Here is a 26699-nt window from a genome sequence, read left to right as displayed (position 1 = left end):
AAGATCCTTAATCTTTTATCTATCCCAATATATACCACCATTATAATCAAGTAAGGCTGACGTCGCGTATTCATTCCTCCTTGAAGAATTCAGTTTATTCACAAAACTGCACTGGTTTACTATTTTAAATTGAAATTTATTTTCAAAGAAACAAACATTTATTTTCAAGTAAACAACGCAACCCCAAACTTGGTAACATTGGCCTGAACCTTGCTGGGGGCGAGGGGAAGGAAACGTGGTGCTGTTTTCAGCGTTTCAGGGCCCTCCGCTTGCTGCGCCTGTTGCTCCATCCCGGCTGCTGGCTCGCTCCGCCTCCCGCTGCCCCGAGACCGGGCACCCCCCGCAGCGATCAGCCGCTCCCCGACGCCGACACCACCCGGGAACCGGCGCCAGCGGCAACCGGCCCCAGCAGCTCCCGGGAGCCGCGGTCTGCTCGTCCCGTCCCGCCCCGCCGCCGCCATAGCACCCCCACGCTGGAGGCCTGCGGGGAGGGCCTGTAGGTAGCCAGCGCGATCGCCCGACGGCGGCGCGCAGGGCCTTAGGAGCTGAGGGAGGCCGAGAGGCGGTGGAGGAAGCAGGCGCCGCCGGGGCAGCCCCGGGTGGCCGTTGGGCGGCTGGGGCCTGATTTCGAACGGCAAGCGGCCCAATCAGAGGCGCGGGCGGGGTAGGGCGCTGGGTTTGAGCCAGGCGGTAACCGGCGGCGCGCGAGCGGGGCTGGGCCGGGCGTCGGGGGGTTGCGATGGCGCTGAGCGGCGTCTGAGAGGCGGCGGGGGGCTGGGGAGCGAGAGGTCGGGGAGGCGGCGGGCGCTGGGATGGCGGAGCAGAGGCGGAGGCTGGTGCGGCTGGCGGTGCTGGAGGAGCTGCGGGCCTCTTACGGGATTAAGGTGAAGAGCGGGAGCTGCCTGGCGGCGGCGGCGGCCAAGCAGCCGGGAGCGGCGGCGGAGGTAAGGGGGGCGGGGACGCTGCGGCGCTCACCGAGGGCACCCGCTCCCCGGGCCGGGCCGCGGCGGCTGTCGCTGTGGGAGCGAAGCTTCTGCGGGTCCGGGAGCTGGCCTGCTGTCCCGGGGAGGCCGGGAGGCCGCCCGTTCTGGCACCAGCGGCGCTACCGCAACTCCCTTGCTCCTGCTGGCCCCTGACAGGGCATAACCTCCCCTCGTGGGGAAACGTCTTAATCCCTACAATGAGGAAAGTCGTTTTTTCCCCCTTTTTCCTCAGCGAGCAAGTGCTCCGGACGGTCGTCAGGGTAGCCAGGTTCTGACGTAGTAAGATAATGGTTTAGTGATGCTGATTCCCCCCGCCCGTTTAGGACCTGAATGTTGCAAGGCAGACCAGATGGTGAACGAGATGTGTTCCTCTTTTTGTTAATGTAGTGGATGTTCTCTCAAACACGCATGCGTGCCTCTGGTCTAGGCAAGAGCTTTTTACACCTTGCTGTGCTTAATGTCACTCACTATGGAATTTAAGTCTCAGTCGTATTATTTATTGGAATACATAGCTACTATGTAGTTTCTAAAAGCTTTATGTCTTTTATTTTACGTGATTCCTTAGATTTTTGGTTTGAATGGCTTTATTTGCATGGTTTCTTAGTATAAGACGTAACTGTGGGTATTTGGTACAGACAGATCTGGCCTTGATTTGCCTGTGCTCTGAAGAATGAAATCTGTCCTGTTATCTTAAATACCTACTTTGAATTTGTTGAAGGAAAAAAGTGTGTTTTCTCTCTCAGGACTCTTATTTAAAATTAAAGCATCATAATGGATGCCAGTTTATACAGCACTGAAGTCCATTTCAGAACACTGATCTTCCTGTAGACTTATTTATAAAGCACAGACCACTATCAAGTCCTAAACAAGATCCCTGTGCACCTGATATGGCACAGAACAGAGCATTCTCAGAATGAGCTTTCTGTAAGGCTAAGAAGATATTACAAAATGCTGCAGTAACCCTTGGTCAATATAAACCAAAAAAGTTGCAAAAACACATGCTTGAGTCGGGTTGTTTGGAAAGGGAGAGAGCAAGAATGAAGTTAGAATTAGTTTCTTCCCCCTTGTCAATATCAAGCATATGGTTCTAGACTTTTTTTTCCCCGTTTGAAGGGAAGGTAATAAGAACTGTGAATAATGTATGTATGTCATAATAAAAGATGCCTATGTAGTTGTCTGTAGTAATTAAATTTTATACAAGGAAGAAAATGTATGTTTAAATAACAACTGAGCAAGGTACGAAAAGGTATAGAATAACATTTGTTTTGCCAGGAGGCGTTATATTTCTATTGTAAGGGAACAGACATAACTTTATTTTAAGAACTTAAATCAGAACTTCTGATATTTCAAACAAAACCTAGTAAAGTGAGGGTATCAGTTATGAATTTTGCGTGTTGAATTACAAGCCACTGGAATTCTCTATTGCATAATCTTGTAAATACAGAAAAACATTATATCTTGGAGTTAATTTTCTTTTTGTACTTTTAGTAGCAACCTGGATTACAACGACAAACATGTTTCTTCTCTTTCCTTATCGTGTTATGCTTGTTTTCTGTAGGACAGATAGGCCCACGGTGGCCTAATGGATTAGTTATTGATTAACTATTTTCCTAATGTGGTCAGCACTTTGAATTTCAGGTATAAATGACCAAGAGTTTGCATTCATCTCTGATAACAAGTTGGGCATGATCCCAGTCCTCTTCTGGTTTGGGGAGGCGCTGGCTTGCATGTTCTGTTAACGTAAATAGAAAAGAGTTGGGGCAAAGAAATAAAAGTACAAGTTGTTACATTGAAATGTGGGCTTTTATAACTGAAACAACTGTGCAGTAACGGATAAACATTTTAAAAAACGCTGTAGATAAGCATCAGTAGTAATGACTGAAGAAATTGCTTGTTTTCTAATATGTAACAGGTACTCTGATGTCTTGCTATAAGGCAACAGAGTTATAACAGTTTCTTAAATACAAATGCTAAATGTGAGAGTTGAGAACAGTTTTCTAGACTATTCTGTTGAGTTTAATCCTCCCTGAAACAGCAATCTTGAGTGCTTCAGATGAAAAAAAAAAAAAAAAAACCAAACCAAAACCAACTTAAAAAAAAAAGAGTAATTTCAAATGTGTTGTGTTGATTTTTAAGAAAATTAGGATTTAGTCAATTTGAAAAGGTAAGGTGAGATTCCAAAACAGTCTGTTTAGTATCCTTACTGATTTGGGGGCCTCATAGGAAAACTGACTCCTTGTAAAATAAAAAGTGCAAAATGTACTGCAGAAAACCTTTCTATTCTTTCACAGTAATCTAGGGTGTTACCTGTAACTAGAATCATCATAGGTTCAGATATCTAGAGATGATAGTGCTTTTCCTGACAATACCTCTTATCTGTCTTATCTATAAGACTGGTTTTTGTCTTAACTACCCTTCTATTTGTACTTTGTGGAATATGTGCTTTTCTATGTTGTATAGTTAGTAATCCTATCAACTTCTGAATAACATTAATTGAATTTTTTATTTTAGGGTAAAATCTTTGGAATATCTTTTCATGCGTTACCGCAATCACTTGTGCCAGAATATGGTTATATTCCGAGGTAAATTAACACTGTATATTTAGACTTACTCTTACTTTGCCCTCTTTATAGTATTAAACTCTTGTCAGAATAGGGAACATGATATTTATTCCAGGCCTGCTAAAGGTAATGGGGGATATAAGAATAGTTTCAGTTGGGGAGGGAGGGATACAGAAGTTAGATGGGGAATTCAGAGCCACAGCTTTCATTCAGTTGTATTTCTTTATACTTCTTGTCATTGGGGAGAACTATCCTATATGTGAAGTTTTATCTATTTATAATGAAATAGTTTTTCTGGAAAAAACAAGCTTTATTCTGAGTGTCAGAAGTATGTTACTGTTCTTTCCTCAGCTTTCTTGTTGATACTTGTGAATATTTGGAAGAACATGTTCATACCGAGGGACTCTTCAGAAAGTCTGGATCTCTTGTTCGTTTAAAAGCTTTAAAGGTATTCTCTAAAGCCTCTCTCTCTCTTTTTTTTTTTTTTTTTTTTTTAATAAGCTGCATTTCACTTGATCATATATGTGTTTTAGTTTTTGGACTCTTCAGTCATATTCAAGTTTTAATATTGGAAGTAGACTGGTAACATTACCGGCTTTAGAAATGAGAGGAGATCTAGTCCAGAAACTGGCAAATTTCACTTTTTTTTTTTCCTGGGAAATTTTTCAGCTTTCCAGATGGTGAGAATACACTCGTGACTGAACAAACTTGTTAGCTGTTATGCACACTGGATACTGTGAAGACATTTATTTAGCAATGTCCTCCCAGGAGGATGTGTACGTGGGAAACCTGTAAATTAACACGTGGTCTGACAAGATGGTCTGTGTCTGTAGATACTGTAGCTGGGTAAACATGACAAGGCTGAAACTAAAAATGGGGAAGATGTGACTGTCTTTTCTGATAGGGGCTAGAGGGTTAATGCCTAAACTTAGAAATCTGATGGTATGTTGAAGACTTCAAATCATGTTTCTTATGAACAATTTCAGAGTAAACTGGATCAAGGTGAAAACTGCCTCTCAGCTGCACTGCCATGTGATGTTGCAGGGCTTCTTAAACAGTTCTTTAGAGAGCTGCCAGAACCCATCCTTCCACCTCACCTGCAGGAAGGCCTTTTCAAAGCTCAGCAGCTAGGAAATGAGAAGAAAACTGCAACTGTGTTGCTGTCGTGTTTGATGGCCGACAGAACAATTGAAGCTTTGAGATACTTTTTCAACTTTCTGAGAACTGTGTCCCTAAGGTCAGTGTAAAGAGAGTGCATGTAAACAGCTTCCAATTCCTTTAACGAGTTCTCTTTACAGGTAACCGCTGTAACTTTCTGTGAGTTGTTTGTGACTTTAAACTTTATCTGCAGTCATTCACTAGAATTCAGTCATGGTCTTTTCTTTCATAAATCCAAAGTGTTTTCTTTATGAAACCTTATTTTACTGGAGACTTGACTTTGTTCCATTCTTTCATAGCTGTATTCCTCATTCTTCTTTGGAAAGCAAAAGGGGTGACTGATAAAATTAACATAAGCTAACTGATACCTTGCATTCCCCAAAACTGACCAGGGTCTACAACCTCTTGATTTCAATAACACAGTCATGTGGTTACCTAGCCTGTGGTGCATAAGTCTACATGTTAATCTTGGTATGTGAGTACTCAAGTGAATGACTCCGTATTTTCTTTTTTTAACTGCATTTGTCTTATTTGGTCTTTTCTCTGTCCACTGCTTATGTACTGATAATTTGTGTAAAAAAAACCTTTTCTTGTTAAGATCCAATGAAAACAGAATGGATAGCAGTAATCTGGCAGTGATTTTTGCTCCCAACCTCTTGCACTCGAATGAAAATGAAAAGATGTCAGCCAGTACAGAAAAAAAAATTCGCTTGCAAGCTGCTGTTGTGCAAACACTTATTGACCATGCAGCAGAAATTGGTAAGATGATAAATGTTTATCAAAATGTCTTGTTGCAAATACTTATATACAGCTTTTCTTTTCAACTTTTTAAATAACTTAAAAAAAAAAAATATATATTTCTCAACTAATTCAGGACAAGTACCAGAATTTATCTTGGAAAAGATTCCTGCAATGTTAGGTGTTGATGCCTTTCAATCTACTCCTTCACTGTGGGGCCACGAAGACAGTGAAAATGAATCTCCCAGTGAATGTAAGAAGAGGAGGCACCGAAGTGTTGGGGGTAGGTATGTTGCATGAAAGTTTCAGAAACTAAAATAGAATTATTTCAAGACTTCAGGTATTCAGGTATGCTGATCCTAAGCACTTGCTTCTTCCACAAGCAGAACAGATGCCTGTGAAATTTGTTGGATTTGATTTGCAAAATATATATAAGACTTCACTAATCACATCACTTTATTGTGTTTATTCTGTCTGAGTTTATTCTAGCGTGTCTGTTGTCTACCAAAGAAGCTATTTTGCTTGTGTTGAGATTTGTGAAGCCAGATTAATGTTACAGCTTTTTATTGAGTCAACTTCAGATCCTGTTGCAGAACACTGATAAAGATTTTTTTTTTTTTGCTAGTTTTGAAATGATATTTGGACACTCAAAGATACTGCATACTTTGATAAGTCAGGTCCTGAGAAGGCAAGGATATAAATGGCATGTGTGTTTTGAATTACAGTAACTAATTTGTGTCTTGTAACTCTGAATTGGATATTATTGGATACTGTGTGCACTGATATCATGGATCTGGGGTTTTTTTTTCAGTTTAGCTATTCAAGGGGGGATGTGTGAGATATGGACAATCAAATGGTATATTCTCTGTTCTTCTGCATTCTCTTTGAGGAAATACAATGGAAATACAATACGCTTGACTTGATTCAAATCTACTTTAACACTGGTCTTGTATGTATTGCTATAAAAATATGAGTATGTATTTAGCTCATGTAACTGGAATATTAAACCTGACAGCAATTGAAATTAAGGCTTTATTATTGTATATGTTTAGCCAAGGCATGTTTTTTTTGTGTAATATATTTTTCCATTCTGAAGAAGGGAAATCATCCTGGAGTTGCAAAGTGATAAATATTTGTTGATGTTAAAATTCTGAGGAGAAGCAGTTAGAGTTTCTTAATTCTGTGGAATAGGTTCAGGTAGTAGGCAGCTTCTACTCTTTCTCCAGATGTAGTAAAACATAGTATTACAACACTTCATCTATTTTCAAAGATGAGGTTTTAAAAACTACCTAATATCTACTAGACACCATGAAAGTACCGCAGGCTTGTAGTTTGCCAAGCTTTGCTATGAACACACGGAAATACAACTGTAGGTTGCAATAGCACTTAATAAAAATACTTCATTTTACACTTTTAAAAGCAGGAAAAACAGTGAAACTTCATGCATATACTCTGCTGGGTTTAATTTTGCCTTAAAAAAAAAAAAAACAAACCAGCACCCCAAAACAAAAACACATAGTTAACAGAAAAGTTGTATGTTATTTTTTTGTGAGACCAAAATTTCATACTCCTATTTGGACCTAACTTCAAAGCTCTAAAAGCTTTTCAGCTTCAAGACAACTGTCCAGTAAAGTGAGAAAGTCTGTGAGACTTTCTGTGAGAAGGACTTCAATGGATACCTTCTAGGTTTGCCTACAAGAAATCAGAAGACATATAATTTTATAACGACCAGTAGCATTTTCTACAAGAAACTTCTGTTGTCTGTGCATGAATTTTTTTTTTAAGGAAAAAAGAATTTTTCAGCTATTGTGAAAGCAACAAAAACTATGTTGATGACAAGATCTGGACTATGGTTTTCTTTACATAAAATGATTTGCTTTATTTCTCTCTGAAAGAATACAAGTTAAACTTGGGTTGAAAATAGAGCAAGACAAACTTAATATTTAAATTTGATTGCTCGGTGTGTCTTGCATTTCAGATATTGTTAGTGGAGCATTGAATAAATTTAAATCTAACAGAACACCCTCCACTACACCTCAACAAGACAGAAGTGGTAGGTATTGGTGTATTTGTACTAAATAAAGCCCATGCAGTATCTTCTGGATTTGTCAACTATATTCCACAATTTTAACTGAAGAACTAGAACTTAGTTGAAGATAAGTGATTACGTTTAAGTTGTTTAAAACTTTGAATATAGAGACATATTTACTGAGGATACTGCATTTACTGTAGTTCTTGGAGCAGCTACAGTCACTGCAGCAGTGGGCTGTGCGGTTCTAGGATTACGCAACTGAACTTTTGCTTTTTATCTAATGCGCACTAAGGCTTCAGTGCAGTAGTGCAGCATTTTATCATCTTGGGAATGAATTTGCCAGGACTGAAATTCTTTCACTCTTACTCTGTCTCTCAAACTTACAGAAGATGACTATACTTTTTTTTTTTTTTTTACCCCCACCTAATACTTATATTATGTTATTTTGGTTTTAGATTTTCCTTTCTGGTACTCTGTCTTGTGAAAAAAAAATAAAAAGCCAAACCCTAAGCTATACTGGTTGCTTCGCCTGTTTAAAATGCATGCACTTTGGCTAAGCTTTTAGAACAATTTTCTTTCAGAGTTTTTTTTAAAAAACAAACAAAAAAACCCCAACCAACTGTTTATACTTTAGTAAACTCTCAACATTTTAAGCTGTTATTGCAAATTTAGTTTTCTTAATTTCAGTCCTTTCATCGGTGACTCCGGTGGTTCTTACTCCAAGTACCAAGCGCAAACTTCCAACTGATTGCTCTCAGGGCTTGTCCAGCAAGAAGAGACGATCTTTTAAGCATAGTTTTGCTTTTGAGTTGTTACCAAGTAGCATTTTTAACAGCAGCTCAACACCAGCATCAGGTACAGTGCCTTCATTTTTTCCTTGCTGCTTGAAGTGGTTGTTTATGGCTTTTAATTTAAATGTGCAGTCTTTTGTTCTTATTAGGCAGTCATTGATAATCTTCGTTTAACAGTGTTCCTCGCGCTACTTTCCCATCTTAGTAAATAGTCTGTTTATGTTCGTTAGTGACTGTCATGTTACATGCATTGAGCAAAAGCAAAATTCTGTTTCTTGTTTTCTGTTACATTAATTTCTCAAATCTGCAGTCCTGATGTCCTTTTCTCTTTTTCAGTCCCTCTGTTTCACCTAGGTTATGCTCGTGTTTCTGTCTTAGCATACAAATCCATGAAGACTGCCTATGCTTCCAACCTTTTGAAAGTTGTAGCCTCCTTCTGTCTCCTAAATACTTAAATAGCTGGTCTTAGCTCTGTGTGAAATATAATTGTTGCTACTATAAAGGTTCTTTCTTAAATCCAGTCACCTCTTGTTTTCTCTAGATGCTAAATAATCTCAAAATTCTATAGAAAAAGTTTTACTTTTGTTTGACAGTGCTTTAATACCACTTCATTCTATTTGAGTGCTTCCAGCTGTCAGGCTCTTCTGCAAATCCTGTTTTGTTTTTGTTTGGTTCCTTAATGTTCTGCTAACTGAAGTTAGAGTAAAAAGAAATTTCTGGATTGGCTATGTTTTGTTTTGCCTGAAGATCAAAATTTTTTTCCTCAATTGAGTGGTATAAAACTTATTGCTTTTGTCTATTAAACCATTTCATGCTCACCATGAAATTCTTGTTTCTATGGTGAAGCAAACCAAAGCAATGCCATTTTCTAAAGATAGTAGTAATGCATCTGTTTCATAAAAAAATTAGGTAGTAGAATAGCAACTCTTTCATTTATTGTTGCTTTAACTGTTCTGGCTAGGTATGTAACAAAAGCACACTGAAAATAATATTAGGACTGAATCTAATTTTTCTTATTAAGCTCTTAAATTTGAGGAACTGATCTGCTGACAGCAGTGTGGAAACTTAATTGAGGTAGTGATATCACTAGCATGCAATTAATTGCAATCCAGCAGCTTCTGTGGATGCTACAAGCAACAGCTTCATTTAATATTAAATAAAAGTGGAAGTCAAAGTAATTTCAAGCCAGCATTCCACAAAATAAGCAAACAAATCTGTGCTGTTTTAAAAACCTATTCTTTGTCTTAACTGTTAAGTCTTTATCTGAAAAAAACGTGCCTATTTTAAGATCTTGGAAACATGATTTTGTTCCTGTAGTTCAGTTTGAAGCAAGCCCTTGTGTGTCTCTTGAGTCATCACAAACCTCACTGTCTCCTTCAACTGGTGGTGAAAATCATCTGCCTAGTACAGGCAACAGAAGAAGTAAAAGGCATGCAAGCAAAAAGTTATACAGGTAATTTACCTTAGCTCTCATAATCTAAAGATAAATTGGAAAGGTAGGTCTAGACCCCTTGACTAATGATGGGTAAAATCTTAATCTGTTTTTAAAACGATCCTTTTTGGTATTCAAAACATACCAAATTTTTACAGTAATCTTAAAATCACCAGATCTTCCAATGTGGCAAAATAGAACTCAAAACAAAATAAGACCTGGTATAGTAGCCTTCTGTGTCTATTAAAAAGCTTGGCAAGAAGGCAATAGAAGAAGTAAAACTAGAGGAAATGACCATAAATAAGTGTCAGGATATTTTTATTGCCCTCCTAAAGAGGTTTTTTGTGTTCACTTCTTCCCTCTGTCCTCCCAGGGCTGAATCAGGAAAGACAGGTTGTTTTTCTCCGAAGATTAGCCGAAAAGAAATGGTTCGTAGGTCGTTACGCTTGAAGTTTGGTTTGGGGAAAAGCAACAGAGAAATGGTAAGTATTCTGCTTCTAACCCAGTCTTCTTGTTACTATGCAAATTTTAATCCTAAGTTTTGGGCACTGCTTTTCAGTAGCAGGAAGGACTTATTTGGTAATGGAGGGACCACAGCATAACTGGACCTGCTATCAAGTACAAGAAAAACCCTAGGTTTATTTTCATAGCAGTAACTGATCAGCTTGTACTGCATTTGGCTAGGATGGGGCAAGAGACTGGGGTAGGGGACAGCTGGGACAGCTGACCTGAATTGACCAAGGAACTATTCCATGACATATAATGTCATGCTCACCAATAAAACTGGGATGGGGGGGAGTTTTTGCGAAGTAGCCACTGCTCAGGGGCTGGCTGGGCATTGGTCTACTTGTGGGTTTTTTGGGGTTTTTTGTGTGTTTTGGTTTTTTTTTTTTGTTACCCCCACCCCTCCTTTTGCCTTTCTAGTTCTCTCCCTCATCCTGCTGGGGAGTGGGGGGAGTGAGCAAGCAGCTGGATGGCAGCTTACATGCCAGCTGGGGTCAACCCACCACACTTGTGATCAATAGGTCTCACAGCTACTGAAATTCTGATATTACGGCACCTATGCACAGAATCACTATGTTCAGAGTGTGGTTAAGCCTACCTTACTGCGGGTGGGTTGTTCCCTACCTAGGTCTACAGAGAATCAAGGGAGGATGAAGTATGGCCAAGAAAAGGCTGCTATGGCTGATTTGCATAGCGTTTTCCTGGAGGTTCCTCTGTAAATGAGATTCCAAAACACAAGTTTATATGAAAGTAATTAACACCTTTTATTTGTTCAAGAATATTGTATCAGGATGTGCGGTTGGTAATAGATCTGAACATATTGGAAGGCGTCTTGCAAGTCAACAAGGTCTGGAAAGCAGAACTGAATGTGCAAAAAGAGATGTACTCTTCAGCCCATGTGTCAATGAAAAATTCCCTAAGAAAGGTAAGTATCTAACAGAATATATTAGATGGGGAAGACTTCTGCTTTTGTAAAGCAAAAGTAACTTTATGGATAAAGGTATAAAAACAATTGGATTAAAAGTGCTTCTAGCTAGTAGGACAAAAGTTACTTGAATGTTAGTGGCTCCTGGGGAAAAAGAATTGGTTTGGGACAGGCTTGTTGTGTTTCTAGTGTATTTTAGTAGTTCTCCTTTGTTAGTTAAGCAAGATGAGATATGTGATTTCAGTTCTTAATATTACAACCTTTTTTCACACCTCTGAAACTTAAGGGAGTAATGGCATCTTTAAATTCAGTGCTGTTTTGATAATTAGGGGTTTTTAGCAAGAATTTTGCCTATAATGATAATTAAAATCATACGATATTATTCTTAAACGCTGTGATATTTATTTTAAGGTTCAAAGAATGTGAGCAAGTCAGAAGAAAACTTGCTAACTCCAAAATGTCATGATAAAGTAGTTCACCGAATGTCATGGAATAGTCCTGCTGTTACAGATTCTCAGGCGATCAGCAGGAATGAGGGAATTCTGCCAGGACACCCTGAAATGGGCATCAGTTCTTCAGAATCTGTTTTGATATTTGGAAAGCCACCAGTTGTTCCAGATGAATTCAAATCCACAACTGTAAGCAAACAAGACAACAGCTTAGAACTTTTGCTTTGTGAAGAGGAAAGTAATTCAACTGCAGAAACGTTACTGAAAGTTAAGCAAGCCTTCTCTGCATCTGGAAGTAATCTTCACAATTTGATAGGTGATACAAAATCTTCCTTCTCAGATGTAGCAGGTGAAACATTAAATAAGACTCTGTCTCTCACAGGGCTCAGTCCAGAGAAAGAACTGGTAGCTGAAGAAGTTTCTGAAAATCCAGCAAATACAAAATCCAGAGAGCTGTTCCACCAATTTAATCAATCTTACACTATTGATAAACAGCAATCAAAAAAAGATGAAATTAAAGTTTCTGAGAAAAGAAACTTCAAAACTTCTATTGAGATTGAACTTCAGGTCCCGAAACCAGATACAAAAAATGTAACAGAACTTCCTGTGCCTCAAATGCTGGCCAGGGAAGATACATTGACTGTTCAGAACAGTTCATCAAAAGATGACTTAAACAAATTAGATTCCTTTGGAAGAAAAGCGGAAATAGAATTAACACACTCGCAAACAGCTGAAAACTGTATAGTAAAATGCTGTAATTTGGAAGAAGATACTGCTAAACTTTCTGTGGCAGGACAGCTTCCTACTTCACAGTTGCCTAAATCACAACATGAAGTAGGCAACCAATACTTGCAAGCTGAAAATTCTGATAAAACTTTAACTAAAACGTCAACTGTTTCTGACCATGGAAAAGTTTCTGACCACATACAATGGTTCAACAAGCTTTCACTAAATGATCCAAGTTCTACAAGCAAAACTAAACCACCTCTTAAATTTCAACGTACTCCTGTTAGGCAGTCTGTGAGGAGAATGAATTCCTTATTGGAGGCTAAGAGAAGATCTGTAAGCTCTCAGCTGCTTAAAGCAAGTGATGTTGGTTCACCGCTTGTTAAATCTTTGAGCTATGACTCTGCACTCTTCTCCCGCACAGAAAAGCCCTCAAAGAATTCCATGGCTTTGCCACTCAGGAGTGAAAGTACATATGATCAAGTTTCTATATCTCATAAGCAGCTAGACTTAACATCCAAATCATGTTGCTGGCCGTTAAATCCATCAGACAAGCCTGATGTTTGTGTCAGAACTGCTGGAATCCACGAACAGAAAGCAACTGTTCATCCATCAAAGTCTGTTCTAGAAGATCTAACCAACCATGAAACAGTGAAATCCAGTTTAAAAGTTAATGCAAATATAAATATTCCAGGTGCTGTCCCAGAAAAATCTACAACCACAAGAAGTGCTCCAGGAAAAGAAAGAGTTCGTTATAGAGGATCTCCAAAGAATCCAATATCTAAAGTGAAACTGCTACCAACTGCAAAACCAGTAGACTTATAAGATCAAACATGGTGGCTGAATGGGCTTATTGTAACGTGGTTAACTGTTGGAAAATCTAAATTTGTATGATTATTTTTTAGCTCTAATTATTTGTATTTTTTGATTTATTTTTTTAACTGTACAAGGCATGGAATTGTACAAATAATTTGTTTTATTTGGGGGTTTTCTTGATATACTGAAATGTTTGTAAATGCTAGTCAGTTCATCCAAATGAATTTGACTTCTAAAACAAAAATAACCTGCTTTTACAAATGTTTGTGTTAGATCTCATGTTTGATTATCTCAGCTTCTAAAAACATGCTGCATCTCCCCAAACAATTTTTGCAGTATTTAGACTAAGTACCAAGTTTTAAAAACAAAAAAAATTTCTCAGACATTTAAAACAAAACTAACAGACGTGAAAGGAAACGCCTTGATGCTGAGTGTTGGTAGTTAAATTTAGTTACTTCTTAGTTTTAAGCATATTGTAGCACTACTTTGATATTTAAGTTGGACCTTACACCAGCTCTACTTCTTTTGAGACAATGGTTTTTATTTCTGTTGGAGTAAATTTGGAGCATATTTTTCTTGTTGAGCAGGTGAATTACATTTTGACGTGTACACACACACTGGAGAATTATTAGAACACATGGAAAATAAATGTGCAGTTTATTCAAGAAGTGAAAAGACTTAAAACTTCATCCAGCAACATGTTCTGCAATAGGTACCAAGTATTTTCGGTTGTGAGCAGTAAAATGTTTTATCTTAATATGAAAGGATGATTTTAACTTATTTTTGGAGCAATGGAGTAGTGTTGACTAGATGGTGCAGAAGCAGGTTTTAGATGCTGATAATATTGTAAGAGAGGAATGTAAGAAGCCATAGTGTGTTAAAAGTTGATCTGCACAAGCAAATGTTTACATCTTTTGGAATTAAAACTGTTTGTCTGTCATCAGTTGTAAAATTATTTAAGAGTAAACACTTGAAACTGTTCATTAGCTTTCTGTATGTGTGAATTGCTTATTGGCGAAACGTAAGAGCCGAAAGCATCGGATACTTTTGGTTTTAATAAAACCATTGGTTTTGTCCCTTTTCTGAGCCCGTTCTTCTATAATGACTTAGAAATTTAAATTATGTTGTTATTACTCAAAAATGAGTAAGTTTAAAAATACTGAATTCAGAAGTGATTCTGTTCTGGCTCTCCTCTTTGTTCATATTAGATACATATTGGTGATTCTCATAACTACCAAAAGGCATGGTGCAACACAATTTAGCAGGAGTAGGCTTCTAAACTTCTTGAGTGATATGCTAACGAAAGGAATAGTTCTGCTTGCTTTCTGTTCCCTGCCACCTTCCCCATGTGTCCACCAACTTCCTAGCTGAATTGGTTCAGCGGGTGATCTGGTGGAACCCTCCTGCCATCAGCCTAGCTGAGCTGCCTCACTTGCTATGTTACTGTTAAGATCTAACACTAGGGAAACAGCCATGGGAGGACCTTAACAGCATTGCTTGGTGGTGTGGTTAAGTATTGGAAGCTTCAGTTTCATGAAATAAGGGAGCCAACATAACAGTTTACCACCATCCAAAGAGGAAGCTGCTTCTCCCTGCTCTCAGCTACGTCCTCCTACCCGCTGCCTTTAGCTGGTGCTGGCAGATCCCTCAGTAGGCTGAATGGAGGCACCAGAGCATCATGTTTTGTATCATTTCGCTGAGGTAAATAAGGCTCAGCAAAGCAACTGCCAGCTGTCACAGCTGACGCAAGGAGGTAGGAGATGGAAATAGGACAGAAGGAGATAAAGGCGATGTCAGGAGGAAGAAAAAGAGATCTGACTCCATCTGTAACAGTGATCTGTCACCTCAATTTGTGTTTGAAAGAGCAAGACTTGAGATTTTTTCTGTTAATATATGTCAAAGCTACATTAGCATTCAAAATATTTGGCAATGTGTCACGGATGGAGCAGTAAACTATTTTTGATCATCAATGCAAGCCGGTCTTGAACCAGTACCCTTCAGTGTCAGAAAGGGAGATTTTGGTAGGGGCCTGACAAACAAACTCTTTAACATCAGGAAAGATTGTCAAAGAAAGTTGTAGGCTCCGGTTTTACAGAAGAGTTAGGCACACATCTGTTTACATAAAGTTGATCACATTTTGGAGAAAGATTAGAAATGCTAGATGCCCAATGGATGTCTCTACTGCTCAATCCTGCAAGTTACAGGCCTGCATAATGTCCTAGAGACCAGCAAAAAGAGACGGTAATCCATATTTGAAGGTGTAGTTCATGGATCTGTTGTGGTTTATGGGGTATAGTCTCAGAGCTTTTCTCTAGATAGTTATCCTAAAATGGAACATGTCGCATTCAGGTCAGTAGCAGTGAAGTTGTGTTACATAAAATAGCCTTCAGAAATTACCATTTTGCCAAGTGCTATTAAATGATAGACTTCATTTAGCAAGATCGTTTTATAGCTGTCTTTTTGTTAACCTCTGCTATGGATGATGTATATGGATTTGCTTAACCTGGAGACCTTTGCCTGCAAGTGCTTAGAGATGGTTGCCATGTTGTTATCTTGTAAACCTGCAGCGAGGTAATACTATCATTCCGTAAGTAATCGTTGATCATATGTTCCAGGGAGAGAAATCGCAGCGGGAAGACGGACGCAATCCTAGGAATACGTAGTATCTTATTTCTGTAACCGTTAATCCATCAACAACCTTCAGTTTATTTTTAGACTATTGTGTTTGGCTGAAAAGGGAGATCTCGAATACCCCCCCACACACCCCACACCCCCCCCCCCGAGCTCTGTGTCCTCTTCCGAAGCGGGCAAATCCACGCAGCGAGCACACGGTCGCGGCAGGTGCCTGGGCTGCGGGGGGAAGGGGGGCGAGGGGCCGTGGCTGCGCACGGAGGATGCGCGGCCGCGGAGCCGCCGCACCCGCGGAGCCGCCGCACCGCAGAGCCGCGCCGGGAGCGGGAGGTGAGCGCGGCGCTGGCGGGGGGCGCCGGCGGGGGCCGGCGGCGGGGCCCGGGCCGGGCCGGGGGCTCCGTGCCGCGGCTGAGCGGCCCCGGGCGCCGGGGAAGGGCGCGGGGCGCGGCCCAGCTTCCACGGGCGCAGCACAGGGGCGCGGGGTGGCGCGGGCAGCGGAGCGGCAGCCCTGCTCGGCTGCGTGTTAGCGGGGAATGTTTTGCAGAAAGCAGGCTTTTTCCCCCTCTAAATAGACGAAAGGTGGCCCGGCTGGTGTGCAGCGCTGCTGCAGGGGCCGAGGGCGCGGAGATGGAGGGGGTGGCGGAGCCGCGCACAGGCGTGGCGGGGAACATTTCCAGCATTGTTTTTTTCAGCCATTTTTGCCTCGAAGACGTTTTCAGGTGCCTTCCGTTGGGCGGTTGGAGCAGTGGAACATCTGTAAACGCCTGGCGTGGAGAAATCAGGCAGCTGTGTGTATTTTAAGGAAGACAAGGGGGATTTGAGGGTTTTTTGTTTATTCAAGGGATTGGAAGTGATGCAGTTTAATTATTTTCTGATGTGAGGGGAAAAGGAGGTTTAAGAAACAAGCATTCCTATTAAAATTCAGCCTCTCAAAGAGGACAGTGGTGCTTGGGTTTGTTTTGGTTTTTTGGTTTTTTCTTTTCCCTAATTAAACTACACTGTGCAGCCATTTAGTGCAAGGGATTCAAGGAAACAAATGAAACCTATTTGCTTCAGTGGGGGAAGATGATGCATATGAAGTAGGAAGCCTCTTGTCTTAAGGTACAAATAAAATATAATCCAGGTTGTTCTGCAATTTCTGGTGATTCATTTTTCAGGCGATGCAAGAATAGAGCTTGGAAAACACAGTTCCTGGCTGAAGAGTTCTTTGCTTTTACCTCAGAGCTTTATAAAATAGCATAATAAACAGGAGGGGAGGGGGAAGGGGAAATGTATTCTCATTAAATGAAACAGTGGATCCATTTTGTTTGCAGTGACTGTTAATGAATGTTATGGGCAAATGCAAATCAGAAAATTGATTTCTGCAGTTTGCAGCTTAATATTTTTTTTAGAAGAGAAGAACCTATCCACCCTATTCCCCCCACCTCATTTTTCAGCTGGCTAGATTTTCAGCTGCTCCTAGAAGCTCTGGTAGTAAACTGTGATGTGCAGAAGTAAGATCAGAAGTCATTTCCAGCATGCATACTGGACTTTTTTCCACTATCATTTATAATCAAATTCCTTTCTTTTTCACAGGATAAAAGTGGCTACCAGAATGACAACTACCTTGCTTTGTAACATGATATTTCTGCTGGCATTTGGATTGGCTTCAGCTTTTAGCCACAGCCCTAGGACCCCTGACAGGGTTTCTGAAGCAGATATTCAGAGGCTCCTCCATGGGGTTATGGAGCAACTGGGAATTGCCAGACCCCGGGTAGAATATCCAGCACACCAGGCTATGAATCTAGTTGGTCCACAGAGCATTGAAGGTAGCTAATTTCTACTTTGAGTTATGACAAATGTATTAGTGTCCTTTGGTAATAATTATTGTTTTGCATATAGATGCAGAATATCCTGAGCTTAAAATCATGGACTTCCTCACCATGTTGTTGCCTGATCTTTATTTTAAAATCATCATCCATCTCTTGCCTTCCTTAATGTAATGATTTTGGCAGAAGAAGTAGTGGGTTTTTTTAATGTACAGGCTTTGTAGAAAAAGTCATGTTGTCTTAGAAGTGTCTGGTCTCTAGTACCTCAAAACAACGGGTTTACTAAATTCTTCCCCAATAGTGTGTATAAATACATCACATATATATTTCACATGAAACAAATGTGAGCTATAGAGCCCAAATCTCATGGATTTTTAGAAACATTTGCAGACCAGAAGAGATCAAATGTTTGCAGTGTCACGTGAGATAAAGGGAGAAACCTTCTACGGGGGGGTTCTTCCTACGCGCTGCAGAATGCCGTGCAGCCCCCCGCGGGCCAGGCTGCGTGCTGGAGCGCGGGGGAAGCCAGGGCTCCGGCTGCGGCGCTGGAAAGGACACAGGTGCTCCTCTCCCTGCCTCCACAACTCGCACCTCAACACTGGGTTGCTGTGATGAATGCTCTGGGCTCGGGTTCATTTTTTGGGCTGGTACTTCTGGTCTTGCTCCGTGTTAAAATTTTCCTTGGAATCAGTCTTTTATAACCACGCAAACCATCTGAAATATCTGGCTCAGATGTTAGGGTATTAGGATAATGTTGCAATGTATTGCTATTTGAATTGTAATAAACTAGCTTTTATTTTGGGATTACAGCAAAAGGTTGAAGGTACGCAATGCCAAATATTATAGTTTACATTCGGACATCAAAACAGAGCAGAAGCTCTCAACCCTTCTCTCAGAATTAAACCAGTTTGACACAATGTAGCAAGTCTTCACAGTTCGTAAGTCTGTGCCCTTTATTTTGTCCCTATTCTGATCTACAGGCTATGCTAGCCAAAGAGATACAATTGCCTTAATGGAGGCTGAGTGGATTAAAGCTGAATAGGCACTTCTACCAGATAATTGCAGACCTAAGTTTATATATTTTCTAAAGAAACTTTGATGGACATATGCTTTTCTGCAAACTTAAATGACAGAGATTAGGTTTAAGGAGTAAAATTTGGTCTGTGCCCTTTCCTCCTCCTCTATGAGTGTTTGTGTGTAGAGAAATTGGGACAGACTGGTAGAAGTGAGTAATTTTACTCTCCATCTCCCTCTTTTCCCCAGACTTTTTTTTTTTTTAAAAAAAACCTTAGAAAAGATAAGAAAATGTGGATCTCTGACAAATATTTCATCACAGCTGTTTGCCATTACTTTCTAATTACAATGCTAGCAGAACCAGATTAAGAATCTCTTATAAATAGACATGCAAATCAGACCTTCATGTCAAACGTTGCTTTTCATAGAGTGTTTTGTGGTAAGTTTTTCAGATAGTAATCGCTTGCTCTTTCTTTGGTTTCTTCTGGTGATATGGATCTAGCTATAGATAGCTAGATATCTCTTAAAGTATCTGATTACAAACTTCAACTTAAGAAAGTGTTTTGAAAGTGTTGGTTCCGGTTACAAGATTAACATGGTTTTATGTCATTCTACACAATATTTTCTCATGCTGCTTTTTTAAAAAGTACATATAATTCAGTAAATTTTCATCATGAGTTTATCTTTAAATATAGACCCATGAATTACAGGATAGCTAATCCAACAAAACTCGCATTTCATTCTGTACCAGTGATTTTAATTATTACATTGTGAAAGACTTCAGAATTTAAGATACCAATTACTAATCAGTTAACAATGCTCTGTTATGCTCTCCTTCAATATTTATTTTTGTGTATTTTGGAGAAACACCTGCACAATGGGTCTGACTTTCTCTTAGATGTCTCCTTTGGAAACCAAACTGCTAAAATGGCATGGTAAGACATTTACTCAAAACAGTCTAGCTCCATAAGAGATCCCCATATATAATGCTCCCACATATGGTATCTGCCTGAAAACCTGCAGTTTTTACCATTTTCCCCACAGTCTGCCCACTACTCGGTCATTGCCAGGGGACTGACATTCCTGACCTCCCAGCAGCTCCAGTCAGCCAATGTTTTCAGAAAAGGCACTGGATTGTGGCAAGGGCCTTGTCCTCTGGCGAGGAATGAGGACAGGAGGCATTTGAATGAGGACTCCCCTGAGGCATTGACATGTTATGGGCAGATGAACTGTAATGCTCAGTATAGTAGAAATACTGCGACCTTTCTGAACCAGGTTTTTGTTTGTTTGTTTGGGGGGGGAGCGTGGGGCTGGATCTTACACACATATTTTGTGAAATTCTGTCACATGATGTAGAAACAGAATTTCCTCAGAGGAGGAAGCTCCGATCCCTGCTCTGCTAAAGAGACCTGCAGGACTTTCTGGAAGAATGTTTCTGATGGTGGGGAGGTCTTACAGCTTGCTTGTGTCTCAGATGCTTGGCCAATGTGCAAGGAGGTGAACTGAGCAATGCAAGTAACAGTGTCATGGGTTGTAATGTTTAGGCAAAAAAACCCTGTGCCTGTAGCACAGGTGTTGACTGACAGGAGTATTGAGGAGGATGGAGAGAGGACTTGTGACTGATGTTCCCAGTGCTAGCCATAAGAACAATAAGTAATTTATGGTTGAGCTATGGAAAAAATAACTGCATGGTTTTTTTTAAAGTTCATCAGTACAAGGTTTCAGATTCTGAAGGATTCACCTATGGGCTTTCCACAACATAGTTACACTGTTTTATCACTGCCTAATAATTCTGTGTGCAAATGCTTAAAAAATTCTACGAGATAATAGAAGGGAAAAGTAAGGGGGAATGGAAGAAAGAGGTTTAACAATAATTGGACTATGTCACAGAAAAATAGGGGTTTCACCCTAAATACCATGATGGCAAAGTGGTAATTCACCAACTATGCTCCTGAGGCACTGTCTTCACTGGGAATTTTTGCCTGAAAGCAGTGGAGAGTAGAATTGGGTATGAAATTCTTATTATTGATGAGAAATCCTGAGCTGCCAGGAGTGTTGACTTCCAGCCATTTTTCAGACTGTAGGTTGTCAGTTTTCAGACTGACAGTTTAAAACCTGGTTCATCCCATGCCAGCATCCTCATCATCAACCCACTGACTGTTGTAGAGTGGGTCTGTTTCTCATTTTGACCAGATATTGCATCTCAGCATAAAAAACTTTATCAATCAGAGCTTAATAAATTTAGTATGTTCCTACAGAAAATTGTTTTACTTAACAACATGTTTTTGTCAGAAATTGCCTCAGCAGTGTAGATCCGCAGCAGTGTTGATGGCTGCGGATGCCATCAGCTTCAGCCGAGCCAGGATTCCGCTGATTTTCAAAAGGCCAAGATTTCACCCGTTATATGTGTACACTTGCAAATGAGGTGCTGTCAGGAAAAATTAATTTCTGTGGCTTTGGAATTTGGAAACACATTTAGGCTGCCATAATATAGACAAGTTTATACTAGCAGCCTGATTATAATGAAATGTTTGCAAATTTGAGTGGTTATTATAATAACCTTTTCCAGCTGAATAAGATCTTAATAATTTTATAAGTAACAAAAATACTATTGCTGTTAGTTCATTTCCTAATTATGCCCTTTTTCCATCTCAGCTATCTACATTTTTTCCGGTGTTAATCATCGTATTTTGACTTTAAAATGCTAAAAAACAGAGGGTGGATGTATTGCAAGGAACTGTACATGGTCTTTCCACCCACCCCTCCCCCCCCCCCCCCCCCCAAAAAAAAAAAAAAAAGGGCTTAGGGCTGCCTTGGCTGTAGTAAGTGAAGTCACAAACTTGCTCTCTACCAAAGACAATTAAAAGATGGATGCTTTTCAGAAAATACATTTAGCAGCATGTGTTCTCTTTCCTAAGTGACCAGATAGTTTTCTTGTTGATGGATAGGGAAAAAAGTACAGCTTGTTAATTGAAAGAAGTTACTGCCTTTTCTTATGTTGAAATCTATAAATACATGAGGGGTTTTTTACTTCTCCTTCCCTTTGCATTTGTTAATTTAGCTGTTACCTCAGGTCAAGCTGCTAAAATAGGAGCAGAGTCTAGAAAATGCCTGATAGAGTTTAATCTACCAAGAAATTACTGTGAAGTTCAAGTTGTGTGTAATCCAAGGAGAGCTCGAGGGTCCAGCGGCTTGTGAGCGTGGTGACTGTTCTCTCTTGGTGGCAGGGTGAGCCGCCTGGGGAGGATGGCTTCGCCGCCCCAGGCCCGCAGGGAGGTGTGGAGGCCGCGTGAGCTCTCCTCCTTTGCTAGGGCTCTGTTAGCTGAGTGGAAGCAGTTCACGGGATAATTATGTCACAAAAATGGGAATTTGCTGACTGATTCCCTATACTCGTGTACCGCAGATGGCAGATGGTGCACGGCATGTCAGCACGGCGGAAGCCAAACAGATCCCGCGTGATGAGTGTCAGGCAAAGATGTTTTTAGCACCCGAGCTGGTACCTTAGAAGCAGCTGGTTTTTGCTGACCACTGAACAGATTTTCTTTCTGCACACCCCCCGATTCCTAAAAGTAATAAACTCACATTAACTAATTTCTCTAATAATATTCGCTCTCCTTGTATTTTATCTTTTCAGAAAGCTGTATTGGAGTCACTTAGCAGTATCTATAAAAAGAGGGAAAAAGCACAGAAAAGCAAAATAGGAATTTTTAATGAGTAGCTGTGTTTTTGTAGTTACTACTTAGGTTTATCACTAAAATACTGTACAAGCACCACTGGGCTATATTTGTGTTTTCTATAGACAAGAAGGGGGCTGCATCTATGTTAATAGAGGACAAAAGAATAAAATAAAGAAATGCCTTCCAACATTTCAAAACCAGAGCAGTTATTTTTTCTGCCTGGCAGGGAGTTTATGAAGTAAGAGACCACATGTTTTTTTCCCTTTTCTTGCATGCTTATAAGTTTGTGCCAATATTTAAGGGTTTTTTGGGGGGGAGGGAATATGTGTATAATGCAAGTTTCAGTATTATTATACCATGCATAGGAGAACAGTAAAATCTCACTTAAACACATGGGGGCACCAGTAGCTCAGCTCGGGCAGTTTATAGAATTTAACTTCATAACGGGAAATGTGAAGTCCTATTTTCATTTTGCAAATATCATCGCCTTACATTTTCATTGCCTCCTGTACAATTCAATACAACAGAAAGCCTCTTGGGTGGTTTGTTTGTTTGTCTTTGATTTGGTTGTTTTGGTTTTGTTTCTTAAAAACACTTCAAACAAGATGATGATTGATAAACGTGCTGGCATGACAGCCCAGAGAGAGTCTGAAGTTTTCAATCTGCAAAAGAGGCGTAATGCTGTCAACCTCAGTGACAACATTAAATGATGTCTCTCAAATCCTGATCGTTTGTAGGAATAAGAAAATATGATGCCTCTATGAGAGGCTTTTGACTTTCCTGCAGAGACTGCTTATAGCTACTGAGAAAAGGCTGGGGTTTATTTGATTATTTTGAAAGGAAATAAATACCTGTTTGCTGTTTTAGGAAAAGGTAGTTACTGTTTGCCTGACTGAGGTGGTAAAACTCAAAAGAGTCTGGAACATTATGCTAATATTTCTACTAACAACTGGTAGTTAATGACTTGTCAGCACAGACTATACAAATAGCACTTTGCATGAAATCTGCTGTCTGTAAAATTATGCAGATTACTCATGCATGTTAATAATGTCTATTTTGTTTATGTTTTCCTAATAAGAAAACTAAGACAGACAGTGCTGGATTACCTTGCTATCTGGCCTGTAACATACCTGCAAGACTGCTACTTTTTTTCCTACAAGGACGCTAAAATCTTATTAGGAAGTTGCCAAAACTTTTGCTTGTGAATGCACCCAGTAAAACCAGTGCAGAGAGAACCTTTGCACTCGTTTGCTTTTGGACTAGTGTGTGTTATGCTTATACCTGAATATATTTGGACTTCCTTGGGTGACTAGAAGTAATAACTATTGATACATGGCAGTAGGATATCTGGGGGTCAGCAAACATGGCAATGTGATGGCTGCGTCCGCTTTGCTCTAGTTTACATCCTCTGTGCCAGCATCTGGGGGCAGCAGTGTAGGAGTTCCCAGGCTGGCAGCGTGCCACTGGACTGAGGCAGACCTCCTGCAGCCAATTCTGCTGCTTCAGGGCTGCTTTGTAGTGTCAATTTAGTGCAAAGAGACCACACAATCATTTGGGATTTGGATTATTGTATCTGTTCTATAGAGAAAGTCCTGCTGCAGTTAAGACATAAAGTTATATTCACATTGGGACTGCTTTTGCTGAAGCACACATGATTTTAATCAAACGCTGTGTTATGGGCCTGACATTTAACAAACAAAATCAAACCCCAACATCACTCTACTTGTCTCTGCTTTCAGGTTTTTTTTTTTTTTGCAAATTACTGAAATAGACCAGGAAATACAATTTCAAAATTTAATACGGACATCTCAAATTTGTAAAATAAAATGAAAATGGTAGAGCTATACTTCTTTGCACATTAATATGGTAGACATTTGGATTTGTATAGATCTGACTAAAAATACCTATCATTTTCATTGTATTTTATTCCCCAAATTGTAATGTCAAACATAACCAGAATTTGAGTATCAGGCAATGGTGCATGTCGTAAGAGAGGTGATTTAGATTGCTAATTCCTGAATTTAAAAGCTAATGACAGTGCCAAATGACAGCGGTGGTTTACAGTGGATTTTCTTTATCTGAGTAAGTGATATAGCACAGCTCTGTGAAGAAATTGCATGTAAAACGATTATACCTGTAACTCCACAAACAGGAAAATAATGAGGTGGTATGACTTTATTCTTTATTAAAGACAAGTGTTTGAAAATTTGGCCCATAATATCCTTGCTTCCATATGAATTTATAAGCCATGAGAAGCAGTGGATAATAAGAAAGCAAAGTTGGTGTTGGTATTGCCATGTGGAGGTGGTATGGTGTTACCTCAATGGGTCTGACAACTTTCCCTCTTGAGGAGCAAGGGCAGGATCCAGTGAAGGCTGTGGGTGTTTCCACTGTGGGCTCTGCCACTTCTGAATTTCAGGAACTGCCCTTCCTTGCCGTCCCGGTGCTGTAGGAGGTGCGCAGCCACTGCTCTTGTCTCCTCGGTGTGTCTGGGGAAAATTCTCAAAACTAGCGTGCTCGTCAGAGAAGTCAGTCAATGGGGAACACAAGAAGAAAAGTGTATTAATCCCTGTTTCTCTCTAGATCTTTGTTATTTGCATGAGGGTCTAACTACGGGACCTATTAAGATTTGAGGCTTTGAACCTTTTCTTGAAACAACATGCATATAGCAGTCTTCGTGGCTGCAGGAGGGAGTGCAGGTGTCGCATCCCTCTTCTGAGGAACCAAGAAGATAAAGTGACTCCAGCTCTTAAAAACTCCCGCTAACCACTGTTATGTGGTATAGACTACTGCTGCTATTCATAAAGTCACCTTTAAAAGATGCCACCAAAGGAGAAAGCAGTTTGAGATGGGACTTTTTCAGGGAAGAAAGGTGGCAGGTCTGTACGGATTTAGAATTAAGTAGATTCTCATGTACCTAAAGGTAATTAATTAGAATAGGATTTGTAGCCACAATTATTTTTTTGTATATGTTACTAGAGGGAAACAATCCAATAAGAGAGGTAAGAAACCTGAGGAGGAGAGGGAATATGATAGCTTCTGTATTGTCTGATGCTTTATAGTTACCTCTGTTTTCTAGTGTTGGCAGATGGTATATAGAAATGTAATACGAAACTGTAAAATTTTATCTAGCAATGGAATATGATCCATAAGTGTTTAAAAATCTGCCAGTGAAGATCGGCCAAATTATGATGAGTTCTGTTTTTCAAAGATTTTTTTTTTTTTTCCCCTGCTTGTCTTTCACATGCATAAACTAAATCCTTGGTCACATTAGTTAGGATTTATACCTTCTTGTAATTGTTCTCAAAATCATGTGCATTTCCCCTGCTCCCATCTGAATTTGAAATTAACTTGCAGTAAGAAAAGCTTTTTTAATTTCTTTGGTTCTGTGAAAACATATTTTAGAAATCTAGAAAGAAGAGATTCTTGCTTGTCTTGATTGTGGTGTCGTGTGCAGGAGATGAAACCTCTGGAGCATGCCAGAGATCCTCAGAGCTATTCTCTCTGTGCTTCCCATCGTGCATGCTTTCCGCAGTGCCCTCGCGGTTGCTGCAGGGATGAGGAGGAATGTTCTCAGCTGCTGAACAGGAGGGAGGAAGAAGCTGGTTTCTCCTCTTGGGATGCTTTAGTACATCAGGTTAGCTGGCCCGAGTCCCTCTTGCAGCACCAAAGAGCAGCGTTGGGCCTGGTCTTACCTGGCAGAGCTCTTCATCTCACCACTCTCTTGCATCTTCATTGTGTGCTGACGCTTTTACTCAAGTGCAAAAGAAACCTTATCTTGACTTGGGCTATGTTGGCAGAAGTTTTGCGTAGCCTCTGCTTTTGGAGTTGTGAGGTTATACTGGCTCACCAAAGCAGGAACTTTGGAGCCTTATAGCCCCACACTGGTATTGTTCATGATGAGGTTGTTTGGGGGAGTTAGAAAATCTACCCTGGTGGCAGCTGTCAGATGGGTATGCGAAGCTTTTAAACACTTCTGTTGAAGAACCAGCTGGGACTTTGAGCCATCTGCATGGAAAATGGAACTGAATGAATATGAACGGGGAAATGAACAGAAAAACTTTGTGAAGCTCAGTGGAGCAGTAGACAGAAAACATGGTCCTGTTCTGCACAGTTCTGGTGCCTCCATGCTTCACATTACAGGAGCGAAAGGAGTATTTTTCTGTGAGTGTGTTGACATTGATGGAACATCTGGGCTTCTCATGCAGCTGGCACCAATGCCAGTGAATGAAGTGCTCCGGTCTTTCATTGGCAAATTTACATTTATAGGATTGAAATAGTGTCCCATCCCTTGTGGGATAAAGGAGGTCACCGGCTTCCTTTTGTTGCCCTGTTTCATAGAGCCATGCACTGCACATATGGTCATTAGCAAGGTAATGTTATGGCAGCTACAGGTGTGTGTTGTTTGCTGGACGTGCTTTCCCTTGACTCTGCTGATGCATGGTAGCTGGAAG

At 40.2% G+C, this 26699-nt stretch overlaps 2 protein-coding genes across 6 annotated transcripts in view; both read left to right on the top strand.

The window, feature by feature from the left end:
• The first annotated feature begins 691 nt into the window (after positions 1 to 691).
• ARHGAP11A (Rho GTPase activating protein 11A) lies at positions 692 to 14196 on the top strand. 2 transcript variants are annotated; one of them, XM_087746617.1, is made up of 12 exons: positions 692 to 944; positions 3495 to 3565; positions 3896 to 3992; positions 4531 to 4781; positions 5301 to 5461; positions 5577 to 5723; positions 7419 to 7493; positions 8160 to 8327; positions 9581 to 9716; positions 10069 to 10177; positions 10977 to 11124; positions 11536 to 14196. In XM_087746617.1, exons 1-12 carry the CDS (start codon positions 813 to 815, stop codon positions 13122 to 13124), a joined length of 3084 nt encoding a protein of 1027 aa, XP_087602743.1. In that variant the 5' UTR covers positions 692 to 812; the 3' UTR covers positions 13125 to 14196. The 2 variants fall into 2 exon arrangements, with proteins under 2 accessions (XP_087602743.1, XP_087602744.1); XM_087746618.1 differs by lacking the exon at positions 7419 to 7493 and having other exon boundaries at positions 697 to 944.
• A 1470-nt stretch (positions 14197 to 15666) lies between these two features.
• The window catches only part of SCG5 (secretogranin V), a 34861-nt gene continuing 23828 nt past the window's right edge, over positions 15667 to 26699 (top strand). Inside the window, exons 1-2 of one of the 4 annotated variants that reach the window (XM_087746620.1) lie at positions 15667 to 15686; positions 17322 to 17554. In XM_087746620.1, coding sequence (XP_087602746.1) covers positions 17341 to 17554 — 214 coding nt within the window. In that variant the 5' untranslated portion in view covers positions 15667 to 15686; positions 17322 to 17340. Of the gene's footprint in view, positions 15687 to 15900; positions 16077 to 16515; positions 16535 to 16623; positions 16848 to 17321; positions 17555 to 26699 lie in introns of those variants that run through there. The other 3 variants (XM_087746622.1, XM_087746619.1, XM_087746621.1) reach the window with 3 other exon arrangements.

This window comes from Nipponia nippon, unplaced genomic scaffold (assembly GCF_047370975.1).
Source record: "Nipponia nippon isolate SJK-2023a ecotype South Korea unplaced genomic scaffold, ASM4737097v1 scaffold_10, whole genome shotgun sequence".
Lineage (NCBI taxonomy): Eukaryota > Metazoa > Chordata > Aves > Pelecaniformes > Threskiornithidae > Nipponia > Nipponia nippon.
This window is presented reverse-complemented; position numbering and strand designations above follow the sequence as displayed.